The sequence below is a fragment of the Molothrus aeneus genome, chromosome 23, assembly GCF_037042795.1.
Source record: "Molothrus aeneus isolate 106 chromosome 23, BPBGC_Maene_1.0, whole genome shotgun sequence".
In the NCBI taxonomy this organism is placed as follows: domain Eukaryota; kingdom Metazoa; phylum Chordata; class Aves; order Passeriformes; family Icteridae; genus Molothrus; species Molothrus aeneus.
In genome coordinates, this window is record NC_089668.1 from 3,556,617 (window position 1) to 3,572,628 (window position 16,012).

Sequence of the window (16,012 nt, forward strand, 5' to 3'; positions counted from 1 at the left end):
GGACTTCACCTCAAACTTAAGGATAGCCAATTGGACAGGAGCTTAAAAGTCCCACCTGAGCAATTTACTAGAAAAAGAAGAGAACAAAGAAACTAATTGCTTTTGTGAGTTGTTTTATCAGGAGCAAGAACCTCTTGCACCTGGCTGGGTTTTTCTCTGTAAAGAGTTTTGTTTCATTAAAACCTTTTTGTTTCCAACGCTACCACAGAAGCCATCCTGCTGATTTTATGCCTTCTAAGGTAGCTGAGCTATCTTGGGTGTGAAATAGATCTCCAAGAGCTTAGGAGACCTGGCTCAAGGAGACCAGGGCATGGTAACACTTCACTCATGGGTGCAGGATCCTCCAGGGCCACAGGCTCTGTTGGCACAGCTGGGAAAGGAGGTCACCTTTCCTCCTCCAACACCAAACCATGAGCAGCCTCCCAGAAACCTGTGCAGATTGACCATAAACAGCCTGTTCTGTAGTCACACATCCATGTAGTGTCTAAGAAGGCAGCTGAAAGGGTTTTGATTTCTGACATGAGTAATTCTGGGGCTCTGCATGCCCACCTTCAGTCCCATCTGTGCACTGAGTTCATGGAGCTCCTGCCTCTGTCCCTCCTTCCTGAACACAACAGTCAGATCCTGACCTAGGGCCTGGTTGAGAAGTGGGACTGTCACATTCATATTTTCTGAAAAATCCCTTCACCCAGGATTTTTCCCCTGGGAGGATGAGAGGCCTCAGAGAAAAAGGAAAACAATAACTATCCGATTTGCTTCTCCTGTGTTTTGCTGCTTTGGCATATGGTTGGAGATTGTTTATCCAACAGGTGGTTGTTTGATTGGTTTCATGTGAATTGTTTTGACTTAATGATCAATCAGTGCCAAGCTGTGTCAGGGCTCTGGAAAGAGTCACAAGTTTTTCATTATTATCTTTTTAGCCACCTGTAAGTATCCCTTCTGTATTCTTTAGTATAGTTTAGTTTAGTATTCTTTAGTATAGTATTCTTTATTATAATATAGTATCATAAAATAACAAATTAGCCTTCAATAAATAATAAATGAGCCTTCTGAGAACATGGAGTCAGATTCATCATTCCTTCTTTCATTGGGGCACCCCACAAATACAGTATGGGTCAGTGAAGGTGCAGGCACAAGGGTGGGGAGTGGGAACATCCCCTGTCCCTCAGCTTTAGGGGATCAGGGTCCTGAGGGCCCTTGGCCAGCACAGCTTGAGATTCCCTGCCAGCCCTACACACAGGATGGCTCCTGCAGATTGCTGGGATTTGCATAACTGAGCACTGGAGAGAACAGACTGTCTGGAAGCTCTTTCAGAGGACAACCATGGGCTGAAGGGGGCCTTGGCTGGATGACCATGTCCAGACCCTTCACAACGTGGGGGGAGCACGTTTCAGTCTGTGAGAAAGGTCACCTTGAAACTGGTGGCTGGTGACAGGAAGATTCCTGTGGGTTTGGCTGGGATGCTGACTGTGTGAGCATGTTTTCTGGAGAAAACACATGCAAGAGCACTTTAAAATCCCCACTGATGGGAAAGTGACTTCAAGTCCCCCCAGGAAATGTTTGCTTCCCTTGGTTTTTTTGCTAAAATTACTAGGGCGGAATTTACCTCCGAGGAAGGAAGTGACAGTCTGAAAAGAAGTGAGATGTCAAAAAACAAGGGAAAAGAAAAGGATTGGGATTGCAAGCCGAGATATTGTGACTCCAAAGTGTGATTTCACCCCAGGTTTCCTGCTCTGGAAGTAGCTTTTGGAGAATCTGGGGGCTGTCCCTGTGGCCATTCACCATCCTGTCCCCCAGTCTGGTCAGTGCACCAAGGGGGCTGCAGTGAAGCTCCCTCCCTCCTGCACACCCTGGTTCAAAGAGCTGAAGCAGGGAATGGCACCAGTTAGTGATGGGGAACCAGTCTGGAGCAAATAATGAGATCCCAGTTCATGTTCTACATCTGGATCACTCTAGCCATAGCTGAGGAGCCCAGAGCTGCTGTCAGAAGGAAGCTCCAGCTTCCCAGCCCTGGCAGCCTGGGGCAGGATGCATCTGGGTTTGTGGGGAAATGAATAAATGATCATCCTGGTGGATAAGCCACAGGCAGTGGCTGGGATGAGAGCAGGAGCTCTGTCAGAGCTGACAGGCACAGCTGTGCCCTGTGGAGCACAGAGGCTGCTCAGGACAGCCTGGGAACAGACCTGGAGTGACAACAAGGGACCAAAACTGAGGAAGGCTGGAGAATCTGGGGTAGAACAGGAGAGTCTCACAAGCAGGACTCACTCTGTGATAGGTTTCTACAATTATTTGTTTTCCAAGAGGACAAACTAATGGATGGTTTGATGTGGTCACACCAAGGGACCCAGGCTGGAGCAGTAGGTGACAGTCTGGCTCATGTGGTGTTGTGCTGGCTCATGTGGTGTTACTCATGGATTACTAATCCATGCATTTTTTACTACTCCAATTTCAAAAACTGCCCAGATGATCAGTGCTGTGCTGATCATGGAACCTTGAATCCCTGGGGAGCAAGATCCTGACTAACATGATGGTGTGTGCACTGCTCATTAGAGCTGCTCAGCCAGCACAGGCTGTAGGTGCTCAAACCTTCGGTGTTTTCTGAAGATGTGCAATGAAAATCAGAGTCAAGGAGTGGAAATTTTAGCACAAGTCTTGTGAGAACCTTGTTGCCATCCATGGGGGTGGCAGCAGGGCCAAGAGACTCCAGGGACTCCGTCCAGCCAAATGTCTGCAGAGCTGACGGGTGTAGTGACCAAAATGTTACAAAAGGCACATAATGGCAATAAAATATTAATATTACTGATTCTGCCATAAACAGAATGCTGGGCCTTCCTCCCTGTTTGTTTTTTTTCCCCAGTCTATTATTTGTTCTGTGCATTGTTCTTCTGCTGCTAAGAAGGGAAGCAGACTCCCCTCCTCTAGGAGATGGTTTTGCCTAGCTCGTACTTTCAGTGGAAAAGAAATGAAAGTGGCACCTCTAGGCATACATTTCTTGCTACAGGTAGACAAGTGAGGAAAATACGAGGTTTTTACACCTCCTAGTCTTCAGCAGATGCAGGTGACCTGCAGGTCATGGTGCACTGCTCTGAACCTGCCTGATGTTACACACCAGAGTGGCCAGGAATGCAGAGAGCAGTCAGGCTGTGGTTTGGGTTCATGCAACTTCCCAGACTCTGAAAATACACTAGTATTTCCCTGAGTAAAAATAGACTGTCTTTTATTGCTAAGCTGAAATCCGTGGCTTCAGGTCCTGACAAAACCCCAACACAGACACAAACCCAGCCAGAAGGACTTAGAGAGACTTGTCTCCCCTAGTCCCCCCTCTCCTCCATCTTCCTCACTCTGCACCAGCGGTGATGAGCTGAGCAGATGGCACAATAAACTATAATAAACTGCATAATAAGTGAGCAGCACCAAACACAACCAGAACGGGAAAATAACTGGCAGGAGACAATGAGCCCCTTCTATTGCTTCCCATAATAATCCCTCCCAGGCTTTCCAAGATCTCTGAGCACTTCCCTTCATTTTGCATCAAGCAGGCTGCAGGGGAAGGCTCTTGCCTTGTGCTTGCTTTCTCACCCCTTCAGGGATTTATTTAATCTGTGTGGTGGTGTTGTGCTGGGCTGATAGGAGCAACACTTCCACCAGCTGGTTTTAAGCATCTCTGTGAGAGCCTTTTCCTCTGCCTCATATTAACCCTGAAACACAAAGGCACTTGGGAATGAGGAGGAGCTGGGGCGAGCAGCAAGAATTCCAGTGGAGGAACTTGTGGAGGAAGAAAGGAGGGAGCCCAAAAGAATGGAAAATCACTGACATCTGGCTTAAAGTCCAAGAATTGCAGACGCTGCTGGGGAAGGGACAGAGGATGCAGTCCCTCCTGGCTGGGAGAGCCAGCTTGAATGAAGGGAGAAGGGGGAAGAGGGAAGAAAGCTGGGGCTGTGCAGCTGCAGGGAGAGCCACAGAATTGTCCAGCACCAGCCTGGGCTGGGTGCTGCATTCAGCACAGCCCCTTCTCTTCCTGTAACATTTTTTTGTTCTCACCCACAGCCACTTTTTGGTACTTCAAATTTTTCAGTGAAAACACCATTTTCTGTAGAAATCCAGCAGTGTCCTTGGAGGATGGACATGCTGTAGCTTTTAGTGTGGCTGTGGATTGCAGCCCAAGGGAAAGCTGCACCCAGGATGATGCCACTCTTCATCATGGCCACCCCACACCCAAGGACTCCTGGGCAGCCCCTTTGCTGTCCCGCTGGCCCCCTGCTCACCTGCTTGAGGATCTGAGCTGCCATCAGGTGGCTGCAGTCGAAGATGATGCGGAATTCCCGGCCCCGCTTCATCTCCTTGAGCAGAGGCCGGGCGTCGTCGGTGTCCAGCGGGAGCTGGCGGATCTTCAGGCGGATGTTGTAGCGGGACGGGGCCATGATGAGCTCCTGCAGCCGTATCAGGCCTTCAGGTGTCACAAGAGACAAACCCACAGTGTTACAGGGCTGCCTTCCCCACTGCTGGGCCACAGCAGCTCAGTGCTTCCCCTGTTCTCCACAGAATGGGATCAGGGCTGACATCCATCCAATCCATCATTCATCCATCCATCCATCCATCCATCCATCCATCCATCCATCCATCCATCCATCCATCCATCATCCATCCATCATCCATCCATCCATCATTCATCCATCCATCCATCCATCCATCCATCCATCCATCCATCCATCCATCATCCATCCATCATCCATCCATCATCCATCCATCCATCATCCATCCATCATCCATCCATCATCCATCCATCCATCATTCATCCATCCATCCATCCATCCATCCATCCATCCATCCATCCATCCATCATCCATCCATCATACATCCATCCATCATCCATCCATCATCCATCCATCATCCATCCATCTATCCATCCATCATCCATCCATCATCCATCCATCCATCCATCCATCCATCCATCCATCCATCCATCCATCCATCCATCCTCCATCCATCATACATCCATCCATCATCCATCCATCATCCATCTATCATCCATCCATCCATCTATCCATCCATCCATCCATCCATCCATCCATCCATCCATCCATCCATCCATCCATCCATCCATCCATCCATCCCTCCTTCAAATGGCCATTGCCAAATCAAAGCCAAGGCGCCACACATCAACCATTGACCCCAGAGGAGCTGTTCTAGGACAGAATGGCTTTTCCTGGTGCTTCCCTGCCACCACTGCAGCCAGTAGAGCTGGATGGGGTCCCTGCACTGGGTAGGAAGGGGAGAACAGCAGGTTGGTCCTAACCTCAAAACCTCTGGGATCACAAAAAATTTTCTTAAGCAGATGTGCCCTTGAGAAAGGGCAGGGTGTGATATAATCAGCTGCACAACAAATTAAAATCTGCATATTTACCATGCACAGTAGCAAAAGGCAAAAATGAATATTGGCTTGGATTTATGAGTCGCGTAGATCATAACGGTCACTTAATCACAACTCGTAACTTCCTACTACCCTCAGAATTCATTTCTGTTTCCTGCACAAGGCAAAGAGCCATGGTGGACTCAGCTGAGCAGGAATTATTGGAATCTGAGGTTGCAAGGAGAATTTCAGCAGATGCCTATTGCAAGGGGGAAGAGAGAAGCGTGTCCCTCTGCACAGAAGAAACGCATTAGAATATGCCACGAAGGGAACATACTGTGACCCACATTTGCAAAACAGGAATGTCAAACTGTGTTCTCATCAGCCCTCCCCTAAAGAAACCATTTGGTTTAGTGAAATTAGGTTGGACAGGCTATCCAATGTGGCTTTTGTTTTTTGGGGGGTCTATATCTAGAGCTGTGCAGCACTTTGTTTTGTTTAACCATCAACAGCTTTCCTTACATGAAGAACTTTGCCAGCTCTGTGTTACAGAATTATCCAGAAAACAAAAAAAAACTTTCCAGAACTGCTTTTGGTTTTAGTGGGAACTGCTCCCTCCAAGGCAGCTTTTCTGTTGTAGAGGGGCACCACAGTGCCAAAAGAGCCAGGCTGAGATGGTCACCCCATGCCAATAAACCCCTCCATGACCCTGTGCCGGCTCATGGCCCCACTTGCTGAGAGCTTTGTGAATGAAATGCTTAGAAAGCTCCCAGGGCCTCCCACAGCACTGTGTGGAACTCCTGAGAACCCATCAATGCACGGGGCATCATTTGGCTCTTGAGAGGGTGCATAGGAAAAGCTCCCAAAGAGACCCAGGACAGAAAATCTCCAGGATTCCCTCTCTGAGCCCCTCTTTACCCACCTGTGCTGTCGTCGTACACCACAGTGGCTGACCTCCACTTCAGGTACTGCACCAGGTCCAGGATGGCGTGGCTCAGGGAAGCATAGTCAGGATACAGGTTGACATAGAAAGTGTCCTTGTTATCCAAAGGGTGATGCTTCCATCGGAGCTGGATGTGGGGCACTTCCAGGGCGTTGCAGATAGACTGGACAGCGTTGGTGCAGGAGCCTTGGGAAGGTCCAAATATTGCAACGACCCCCAGAGCGAGCTGGTCACAGGCTGGAGGGGGAAGGCAGGGATGTCAGCAAAGCCTGGGGGGGGCTAAGCATGGGGCAGCCATGGGGGCAGCCATGGGCCCAGCCCAGGCACTTGTGGGCACTGACCCAGCACTGATATTGGGTAATTACAGCAGTGGTTGGGCACAGAGAGAGGATGAGTTAGGCCAGGTGGGTGTAGACCAGTGGGGTAGAGGTGCAGAGGAGTGCCAAGCTCCTCTGAGAGAGTCTCCACCACAAAACCATCTGAAAAGGGGCTGGGTGGAGGCACAAAGGAGTGTCAATGTCCTCTGACAGAGCCTCTGCCACAAAACCATCTGAAAAGGGGCTGGGTGGAGGCACAGAGGAGTGCCCAGCTCCTCTGAGGGAGCCTCCACCACAGAACCATCTGAAAAGGGACAGGGGGTCACTGGGCTGGCTGGGAGCAGACAGCTCCCTCCTGCTGACATCCCTCCAATAGCTGCCAGCTCGGGCAGCAGGTTTCCTTTCTCCCCAGCCAGAATCAAACTCCACGAGCCCTCAGGTCACCAGCTCGCAGCCTTTGCTGTGCAGTCCCTCCCCTTCAGCAATTCAAGTGTGCTGCTGTTATCCAGTAATCAAAAGTGACTGTTGTGAAGAGAACAGAACATCCACGCGATGGATGTGAGCACTGCCAGGGATGCAGCGACACAAACACAGGCATGGCCTCCAGACCTTTGCTCAGGATTAGAGCGGACCTGAAAGGAGTTTTCTGAGGTTTCAGAGGCAAAAAAAGGTAGTTGTTCCCCTTGTATTAAAATGCCTCTGGAAGGTCAGCTCCAGCAGGAGCTCTCATCCAGATCACTGGTGAGAGCAGGACAGAACAAGCTGCTGGTCTGGAAACCAGACCTTTCTTCTGCTGAATAAATGGCCACAAAGCTGCTCAGAAGTTTGCTCTGCTCTTACCTTTCTTAGTTGCTTCAAAGCTGTCGTGGAAGTGTATCCTCTGGATGTCATAGGTGAGGGTTGTGTTGGGCAGCAAAGTTCTGTTCCTGTTAATGATGTTGGCAGAGAATCTGAAGGCTTGCTCCTCAGCACTCATCACCTGTGTGTTGGGGCCATCTGCGTACTCAAAGATTCCTCCTGCAAGACAAAAAAAAAATCCACATTTGAGCCACAATTTGTTTGTTTCACAAACTTATGCAGCAAGGATGAGAAAACTCTTGGAATGTTTGCAGGTGGAGCAGGGCTTGCTTGAGGACCTGTCCTGTACTGAAATGAAGATAGGAAAACTTGGGTTTCTCTTATATTCTGGTCTATGAGAATGTTCAGGGTGGCAGCTTTGTGGGGCAGTAACGGGTGGTTTAAAATCTTGGAATATTTTTATGAGCTAGATAAGTGGCTTCCCATAAAACTTTAGGACCAGACCATGGGAGGTGGACAGGCTTATTGCCATGGTCTGTGCTCTGAGGAGTTGCTGGGTACAAAACTGGCACTGCCCTCCTCTTGAAATCCTCCTGCCTCATCACCCATCTGGTCCTTTCATGGGAGACAGGCAGGGCAGTGCTGCTGATGGCTATTTTCAGTGCCATTTTCAGTCCCCTTCTCCTTTTTTATTGTTCTGCATGTTTAGTTCCCCGAGTTTTTAATTCAGACCAGCAGAGACTTCTGGATTTGCCTACCCTACAGCTCCTCTGCTCAGTAATGCACATCTCAGATGCAGCTTTCCTGTGTTCAAAAGTTGTTAATGCCATTACACCTCCCCAAGGGCAACAAGCTCATGTCACAACGTGGCTGGGTTTCTTGGCTCTGTGTCTGTGAGTCTTGTCCTCAGTTCCCACTGACAGCCACTCTAATTGGAGTGACTTGGTGCAGGCATGGGTTATGTAATGATGCGTCCTTGTCTCTGAAATGCAGGAGCCACCCTGAGCCCCTCACAGAACCACAGGAAGACACAAACCTTGCTCGTATTTTATTCAAAACTAAACCAAAATAATAAATGGATGAGCGAAAGAAGCAAGTACAATTGGTAACAGATGGTCTCAGGGTTCATTAGCAGAAGGAAAAACCTTCCTCTTCAATTTAAGATAGTCCTCAAATGTTTTCTTGTAGACAACAGATGTCTGCTAAGCCCTGCTGGCTTTCAGGCAATGCCATGAATCCTCCTCCAGCAGCCTGAGCACATTTTCTATAGTTTTGTGGCAGTTTGGTGCTAGCCAGGAGTTCCAGTTTGGCCAGAGCCAAGCTGACACCTTGGCTGATGGCCATGCTCTGGGTGTCCTCATGGAAACGTGACCAGAGCCGTGGACTGGGTGAAGCACAGGAGTGATGGTTGGAGATGTTCTCAGCAAGGAAGCAGAAGGATTTGCAAAGGACTTTCTGCTCCCCTTGATCGTGACAAGTCCCTTTCCTCCTCTTCCTCTGCAGCCTTTGTGCATCCTGTCCCCAGTTGTGAAGCGAGTGTGGGAATTAATTTACATTCATAGACATAAAATAAGTTTGAGCTGTTTCCTGCATGTCTCTGCTAGAAAAAAAACCAAAAAAACACTGAACTCAGTGCTAATTTTGGTAATAGGCAGAAGAATAAAGAAAAAAGAGGCTGAATGCTCATTCTGGAGTGTCATTTCAGTCTCACGTGATTTTCAGCCAGTCACTCACGGGCAGGTTTTCAATCCAGAGTGCTGAGCAGCGTAGGAAGGAGTGTAGCAGAATTGTCCACGTGCCTCATTCTCACTGGATTGTGCCAAAACATTTGGGTTTTGACTGGTGCAAAGAAAATTATTCATCCACATCAAAGTTTGCATATGCTGGCAGCTCAACTTAAGTTTCTTAGGGCAGAAGAAAGTTCATCTACAATATTAAATCAGACACAATAAACAAAACTGAAGTGAGTGTGAGATTCACCCCATCTCTCTGTTCAAAGCTTCACTGTCCAGACTGTTTAGCCAGGTTTTTTTTTCTTTTTTTTTTCCTAGCATTGTCCTGAAGTGATAACTGATAAATGTTACATTGATTATCCACTAGCTGGCATTAGCCTTTCTCCCAGCCCAGCACTTTCAAAGTTGCTTTGGAGCATGTCCTATTATGAGATAATACAGAAGGGCTGGGAATGTGGATTATTGGTGTTTGATCCTAAAGAAATTCCTGTTCCAGACATCCAGCTGGATATAATGGGCTTTTTGGCAGGAAAGAATTTTCTGTGCAGCCACCCAGCACCTTGAGCTCAGGGCCAGGCAATGAGAGAGCTGACAGGCAGCAGGGATGTGTTTCTGTGCATTTCCCACTGCTGGGAGCACACCAGGAGTACTCTGGGACATTGGGAATCTCCCTGAGGTGCTGAGGGCAGCCATGGCATGCCCAGCCTGGTGTTTGCTCAGAAACTGGGGAGACTGGGAGCACCTGATGGTGCTGGGAGTACTCTGGGAATGCTTTGGTGACACTGTGATGTTTTCTGAAAAATCCCTTCGCCAAGATTTTTCTCGTGGGAAGCCGAGAAGCCTCAGCTTCTCCCTGTTTTGTTGCTTTGGAATGTGATTTGGAGATTGCTTATCTAAACACGTGAATTGTTTTTACTTAATGACCAATCACCGTCTAGCTGTGTCAGGACTCTAGAAAGAGTCACAGGTTTTTATTATTCATTCTTGTTAAACCTTCTGATGTATCCTTTTCTCTATTATTTAGTATACATTTAGTATAGCATTCTTTTAATATAATATATATCATAAAGTAATAAATCAACCTTCTGAGAACATAGAGTCAAATTCATCTTTTCCCTCATCCTAGAAACCTCACAAAAACCACACTCTGGGAATACTGGGAGTACTCTGGGACATTGGGAATCTCCCACACCTGCTGAGGGCAGCCACAGCAATGCCCCAGCCTGACGTTTGCTCAGAAACTGGTGAGACTGGGAGCCCCTGATGGTGCTGAGAGTATTCTGGGAATACTGGGAGTACTCTGGGAATACTGGGAATACTGGGAGTACTCTGGCACATTGGGAATCTCCCTGAAGTGCTGAGGGCAGCCATAGCATGCCCCAGCCTGGTGTTTGCTCAGAAACTGGGGAGACTGGGAGCCCCTGATGTCAGATCTGTGCCTGGCACACCCCTCTGGATCCTCACGTCCCTCTTGGCTGCGCGCCGCTCCTTCAGAGATGTTCACTCCCATCATTATTTAAAGAGCCTAATAACTGGCTTGAAACAGCTGATTAATGCATAATCTTCATCATGATTACACAGCATAACTGGCATTAATTTGCAAAGCCAGCTAATTATGAAAATAATTGTTGCAGTTCTTCCATTTGAGCAAAATGGGGACGCTCAGCTCGTGGCATTGAGAGCACGAGGGGTGTGACATCAGCTGGCTGATGGCCAGGCTGGGGCACCCCAGGGCACCCCTGAAAGCCTCAGCAGGAGAGATGAAGGAGCAGGGCCGGGCAATCTGCTGCTGAGGGCTGGACAGCTGTGGGCAGCTCAAGCTGATCCCACAGAGACCTTGGGCAGAAACCTCACCTGGCTTCACTCTCAGAGATGAGAGTCAATGGGTGTGAAAAGCTCACAACAAAAGTCTCCACTTTTATACACCTCATATCAACAAATCCCACCCAAGAGAGTTGAACTGGAGCTCCTTTAGTGCTGCTGTCCCTCTCTAAATCTATTTTGGAAGCTCGATCCCAGTCTTGGAGATCACTGGATGCTCTGTGGTGCTCGTAGCCTTTCCCACTCTTTCCTGTCCGTGCAGGTCTCAGCTCCTCATTCCTTCTTTCTTCCCCTCCCATGGCTTGGCAGAGAGATAAAAGATGGCTGTGACAAGGTCTGTCATGCTTTGTGACACCCTCCTGAGGTTTGTGAGAGGATTTGCTGCCTGATTTGTGTGTGCTGCTCCTTGACCAGTCAACAGAGCCCGAGGTCTCCCCACTGCAGCACCACACAAACTGAAGTTTATCAATTCAGGTTGACTTTGTTTGCATAGATATTTTTCTCTGGAAACCTTTTTATGCCATGTTTGGGGGGCCTTGGGGGCAGTGGGATCTGGGACTGGGAGTCAGCCTTGTAGGAGATGCCTCACACAAGCTGTTGATGAAAGCTTTCGACCCTTATCACTTATTTTACATATTTTTTGATGAAGTAATCCATTATTATATCTGACTTCTTGGATTTTAAAATCAATCCCAGGCAGGTTAAATAATTATTCAGTTGTCTTTTACTCTTAAAGCAGACTAATTGCTCCCTGGAGTATGTCAGCCAGCGTATGGGAAAACACACTAATTACAATCAGCTTCGTGTCTGACTGTTTTAGGTTATTTTATTTGATGACCTCGACATCACTGCTAAGGTGAGGAGCTTTCAAAATCTGAAATGAGATCCCACAGCAAGTGCCAGAAACTCCCTTTGGGTCTAGACCAGAGGAGCAGCAGTGGGGCTGGGCAGGCAGAAGGAGCCTGGCCTGGCACAAGGAGAAGTTTGGCTGAAAACCACAGAGGCTCTCCCTCAGAGCAGCAGAACCTGAGCCTCTCCAGGATAAAACCTGGATCCCACAGAACACCTAAAATCCCATTGATGGCAATCAGAACAGGCCCAGCTGTGTCTGCATCCAGCAAAACTGCCCTGCATTCTTCTGTCCCCAGGGATGGTGCTGGAAAACCTTGGGAATGGTTCCAGGAATGAGCCAGAAAGAGACCTGGACAATGTGCTGGGAACCCTCCTTCACTGCCCCGGTGATCCCAGGACATGGCTGCATGGGCTCAGTGCCAGTGCAGTTATTTTTATCTTTGTCAAGAGCTAAGTCAAGGAAGTAAAAGTATTTTAGGTTTTTATTTCTCCCCTCTTTTGCTTTTTTACCAAAACAAACAGCTTTCATTCTCAGAAAGAAAATTCCAGCAGCCCTCAGCGTGCGGTGTGATCTCTTATCTTCTACTCCTTATAAATCACGGAGTTATTTAGCTTTGAAGAACAACTATTTCTGATAACACTTTTCTCTCCCCCGCTGACAGTGTTGTTCACACATTTAGACAGCTCTGACAGCCTCTTTCCATGTGACATCCAGGAAGAAATACCTGGTTTGAGACAGCTCTTACCCAGGATGGAGCTGGCAGAGCTCCTCAGGGACACAGGAGCTCCCCTTCCCTCTCACAGCCCTTCCATGCCCAGAGCTGTGTTTTTTGTGGTTTTTTTTTCTCTGAGGTTATAAAATGTTTTTGCTGTTGCCTTCTGAGGTATGGGATTTGCCCTCTTCTGAGGACAAATCACTCTATTTTGGGGACAGTATTAGCAAATGGGCCAATGAGGACAGGTACACAGAATTAAGTGTGTACTAAATTTCCCTGAGGCAGAGAGTGGAGAATCTATGGAGAGTCTTCCTCACAGAGCTGCCTCCTTGGGAAGGCTTGGGGAACCTGACACTGCTGCTTGGCTGAGAAATCCAGTGGGGAGAATCTCATTGTCATGGCCCAGGTTCCCTGAGAGCTGCTGTTTATACAGCAGCATTATATAGAAAATGAGATAACACTGCTGGGAAGTGAAAGGAAGTTCCCTGGAGCACGAGGTTGTGCCTGGGAATGGAGCTTCAGCTCCCAGAGCCTGCCCAGGCTGGGGGACTGTGGCAGTCTCAGGTACAATAATAAGGATGCAGAGAGAGCAGGGAAATCTAGAGGGCAATAAACATCAGCAAAACAGAAAGGGAAAGCTGTTGGGGAAGATGAAACAGGAAAGCCTTATAAATATGATTGCCTGGCAAAAGATTTTGACAATATGGAAACTATAAGTGAGACTGAAATGAAAGCAAGCTGTGAGATCCCTCAGTTCCTGAACAACTGGAAAACAATGGCATGGCCAGCTGAAGGTGATCCCCTTTTGATCAAACAATCCCCTCTGCTTGCAGACAGGCCCAAGGCTCAGAGCAGACCCTGCCAGCTTGGCAGAAGGGGCCCAAAGAGGAGTTTGTAGGGTTTAAAATGTAACCCAGTGTGGTAATGCAATGATTCTTACAGGCTGTATGGAAATGCTGTAGGATTTGTATCTGGGACTAGATTGGTTAGTGAGAATCAGAATATTCAGCACAGAAGAAGATTGATGGTACTGTAACAGGAACCTTGCTCTCTTACTTTTTTTACTCCCTTATGCTCTTACCCTCTTACCCTCTCATTCTCTCTCCCCCTCTCTTCTCTGGGGCCTGCTCTGAGCTGTGGCTGGCAGCTCCCAGCAGGGCCCCTTTGCAATAAACCCCAAGTTCCCAGCCCTGGCTGCAGAGATCTCTGCTCTCCGTCTATTGCGATCATCCTACCCCTCGATGCTCCTACAGAAAGTAACGACAGATTTATTCACAAGAAATCTCTCCTTGCACCTTCCCCCGAGGAGCTGCTGCAGTGAAATGCTCCAGGAGTGTGCCCCAAGGAGCTGGTCCTATGCTCAGCCCAGCACAGAGCAGAGCCCCCAGGTCTGGTGTTGATGCCAGCTGGTCCCCAGACAGAAACAACCCCACCCTACAAACTGATGAGTGAGGGAAGCAGTGCCAGGAGCTCTGGGGGCTCCCACCCTTCCAGAACCCTCATTACTCCTGGACAGCCCTTGCTGCCAGAGAGGTGCAGTGGATCCCTGCCCCAGCCCTGCACGGGCTCCCATCCAGCCCTGTGTGTCAGAGGCAGTGTCCTGGGATGTGCCCTGCAGCAGGACCACGGAGCTGCTCCACGCCAAGGCAGCGAGCACAACTTGTGAACTGATTGAGACAAACCTTCTGGGAAGGAGCTGAAAATAATTCCCGTGGCCTGTCAGTGGGTTCTGGGTTTTGACAGAGCGGCAGGATCTGAGTCCCTGTCCCCTTCAACTGCTGCTGATCATGCACTGGCCCTGTCACTTCAGCGTGGCACTGCTTAATGTGATGCAGCACAGCCACGGATCCAAAGCAATTTCAGGCTTCATCAACGCACATCACGCAAGAGAGCCCCGGCCCGGGGCTGAGCTGGCCCTGCCCACGGGAGCTCCTCGCTCTGGATGCTGATTGCTAAAAACCCAGGAGCAGGAGCTGCCTGGAATGTGGGGAGGGATTAACCTCAGAGCCGGTGTGTCTGCATCGCTCACACGCTGCTGCCTTCGCTCTGCGTCTCTTTTGTGTGAATTAAAAAGGCACCAGCCTGTCCCTGAGCTGCTCCCACCCTGGCAGCTTCCCTGGCTCTCAGGTCCAAGGCATTTCCACCTGCTTTTGCTGAGTTTCATGGGGCTGACGGAGCCCATGATGAACCTGCCCGCCCAGGAGCTTTGCCCTACGATGCCCTACAGAGAAATGGAGGCAAGCAGGAGCACAGCCCCCCTGGCCTTGGGTCTGGGTGTTCCTGAGCTCCCCAGCACACCTGGCTGGATTTGCTGCTGGATATCCTTGGGAAGAGGCAGGACATGGAGCTTGAGTCCCCCGTGAGCTCAGAGGAGAGACAGGCACAGTGGGGTGGGCAGGACACTCCCCCAGTGCCCAGGAGCTTGCTGTCCCCAAATCTGACCAGGAACATTTCTATTTCAGCTGCTGTGACCCCGCATCCTGCAGCCAAGCCTGAGTGGGAGCAGTCCTGCTGTCACCTCCCTGCCCCAGCCCCCCAGTCTGGTCATTCTGGGGGTGTCCCTGGGACCCCAGGGTGGCTGCTGGAGGAGCTGATGGACAGAGATGCATTCCCAGTGCCTCTGATTCCACCACACGGTGCAGCAGGAGGCAGAGCCAGGTACTTGCTGAGTAATGCCAAGGAAATGAATTCAACCAGAAAATCAGATCCGCAAAGTGTGAGTGTGTCCCACGAGGAGGGATTTCCCACCTGCCAGGACAGAAATCCCATCACAGCAGGCTGAGCCATTCCCAGGAGACGGTGTCTCCTTCTTTTCTCATTTTTGTATTGAATATGCAAAATCCTATTTCATTTGCTCTGAATTAGGCACTTCATGTCACAGGGGGTGACATTCTTCTATGTATAAGCTGCTTAACAGATGAGCAGTCAAGTGGCAAAGCAATACATTATTAATGCTTCTGGTTAAATTAACTGATTAAAACCACTGGAGCTAAAATGTATGTATCAGCACTTTACTCTCACTAAATGAGGAATTAATGGAACATGGCAGGTTGTGTTTTTAATGAACAGTAGATAGGGAAGGTCTGGAAAGGTTTGTCACTGCTCCTGGGGGTGACCTGTTGCATCCTCAGCTGGATGCGGCACTGCTCGTCCCCACGGGCCGGGGTGTCACCCTGATTTTTTACGATTTTCTAAACCTTCTGATGTTTGCATTCTTGTAAGGAACTTTCTCACACACTTTATGTGAATAACTTATTGTTTTGCATTCTTTTATGGAGGAGGAGAAATTTCATAGACTGTTGGTTTGTCCAGTGTCATTGGAGAGGTGGCACTTCCACCCTCCAATCCACTGTCACTTTTGGAAACCTATAAACGTTGGAGTCAGAAAATAAACTTCCCTTTTTTCACCTTGAGAACAGAAGTGTGTGCACATCGTGTTGTTTCATGTCCTCTAGTGACACTGGGGCATGGCCAGCACAGAA

At 49.0% G+C, this 16,012-nt stretch overlaps 1 protein-coding gene across 1 annotated transcript in view; it reads right to left on the reverse strand.

Annotated features, from left to right (window-relative positions):
* The window catches only part of GRIK3 (glutamate ionotropic receptor kainate type subunit 3), a 132,387-nt gene that overhangs the window by 50,612 nt on the left and 65,763 nt on the right, over nt 1-16,012 (reverse strand). The window contains exons 2-4 of the mRNA XM_066565008.1: nt 7,451-7,627; nt 6,273-6,530; nt 4,266-4,447 (exon numbers count right to left, since the gene is read on the reverse strand). Of these exons, the coding sequence (XP_066421105.1) occupies nt 4,266-4,447; nt 6,273-6,530; nt 7,451-7,627 (617 nt within the window). The remainder of the gene's footprint in view (nt 1-4,265; nt 4,448-6,272; nt 6,531-7,450; nt 7,628-16,012) is intronic.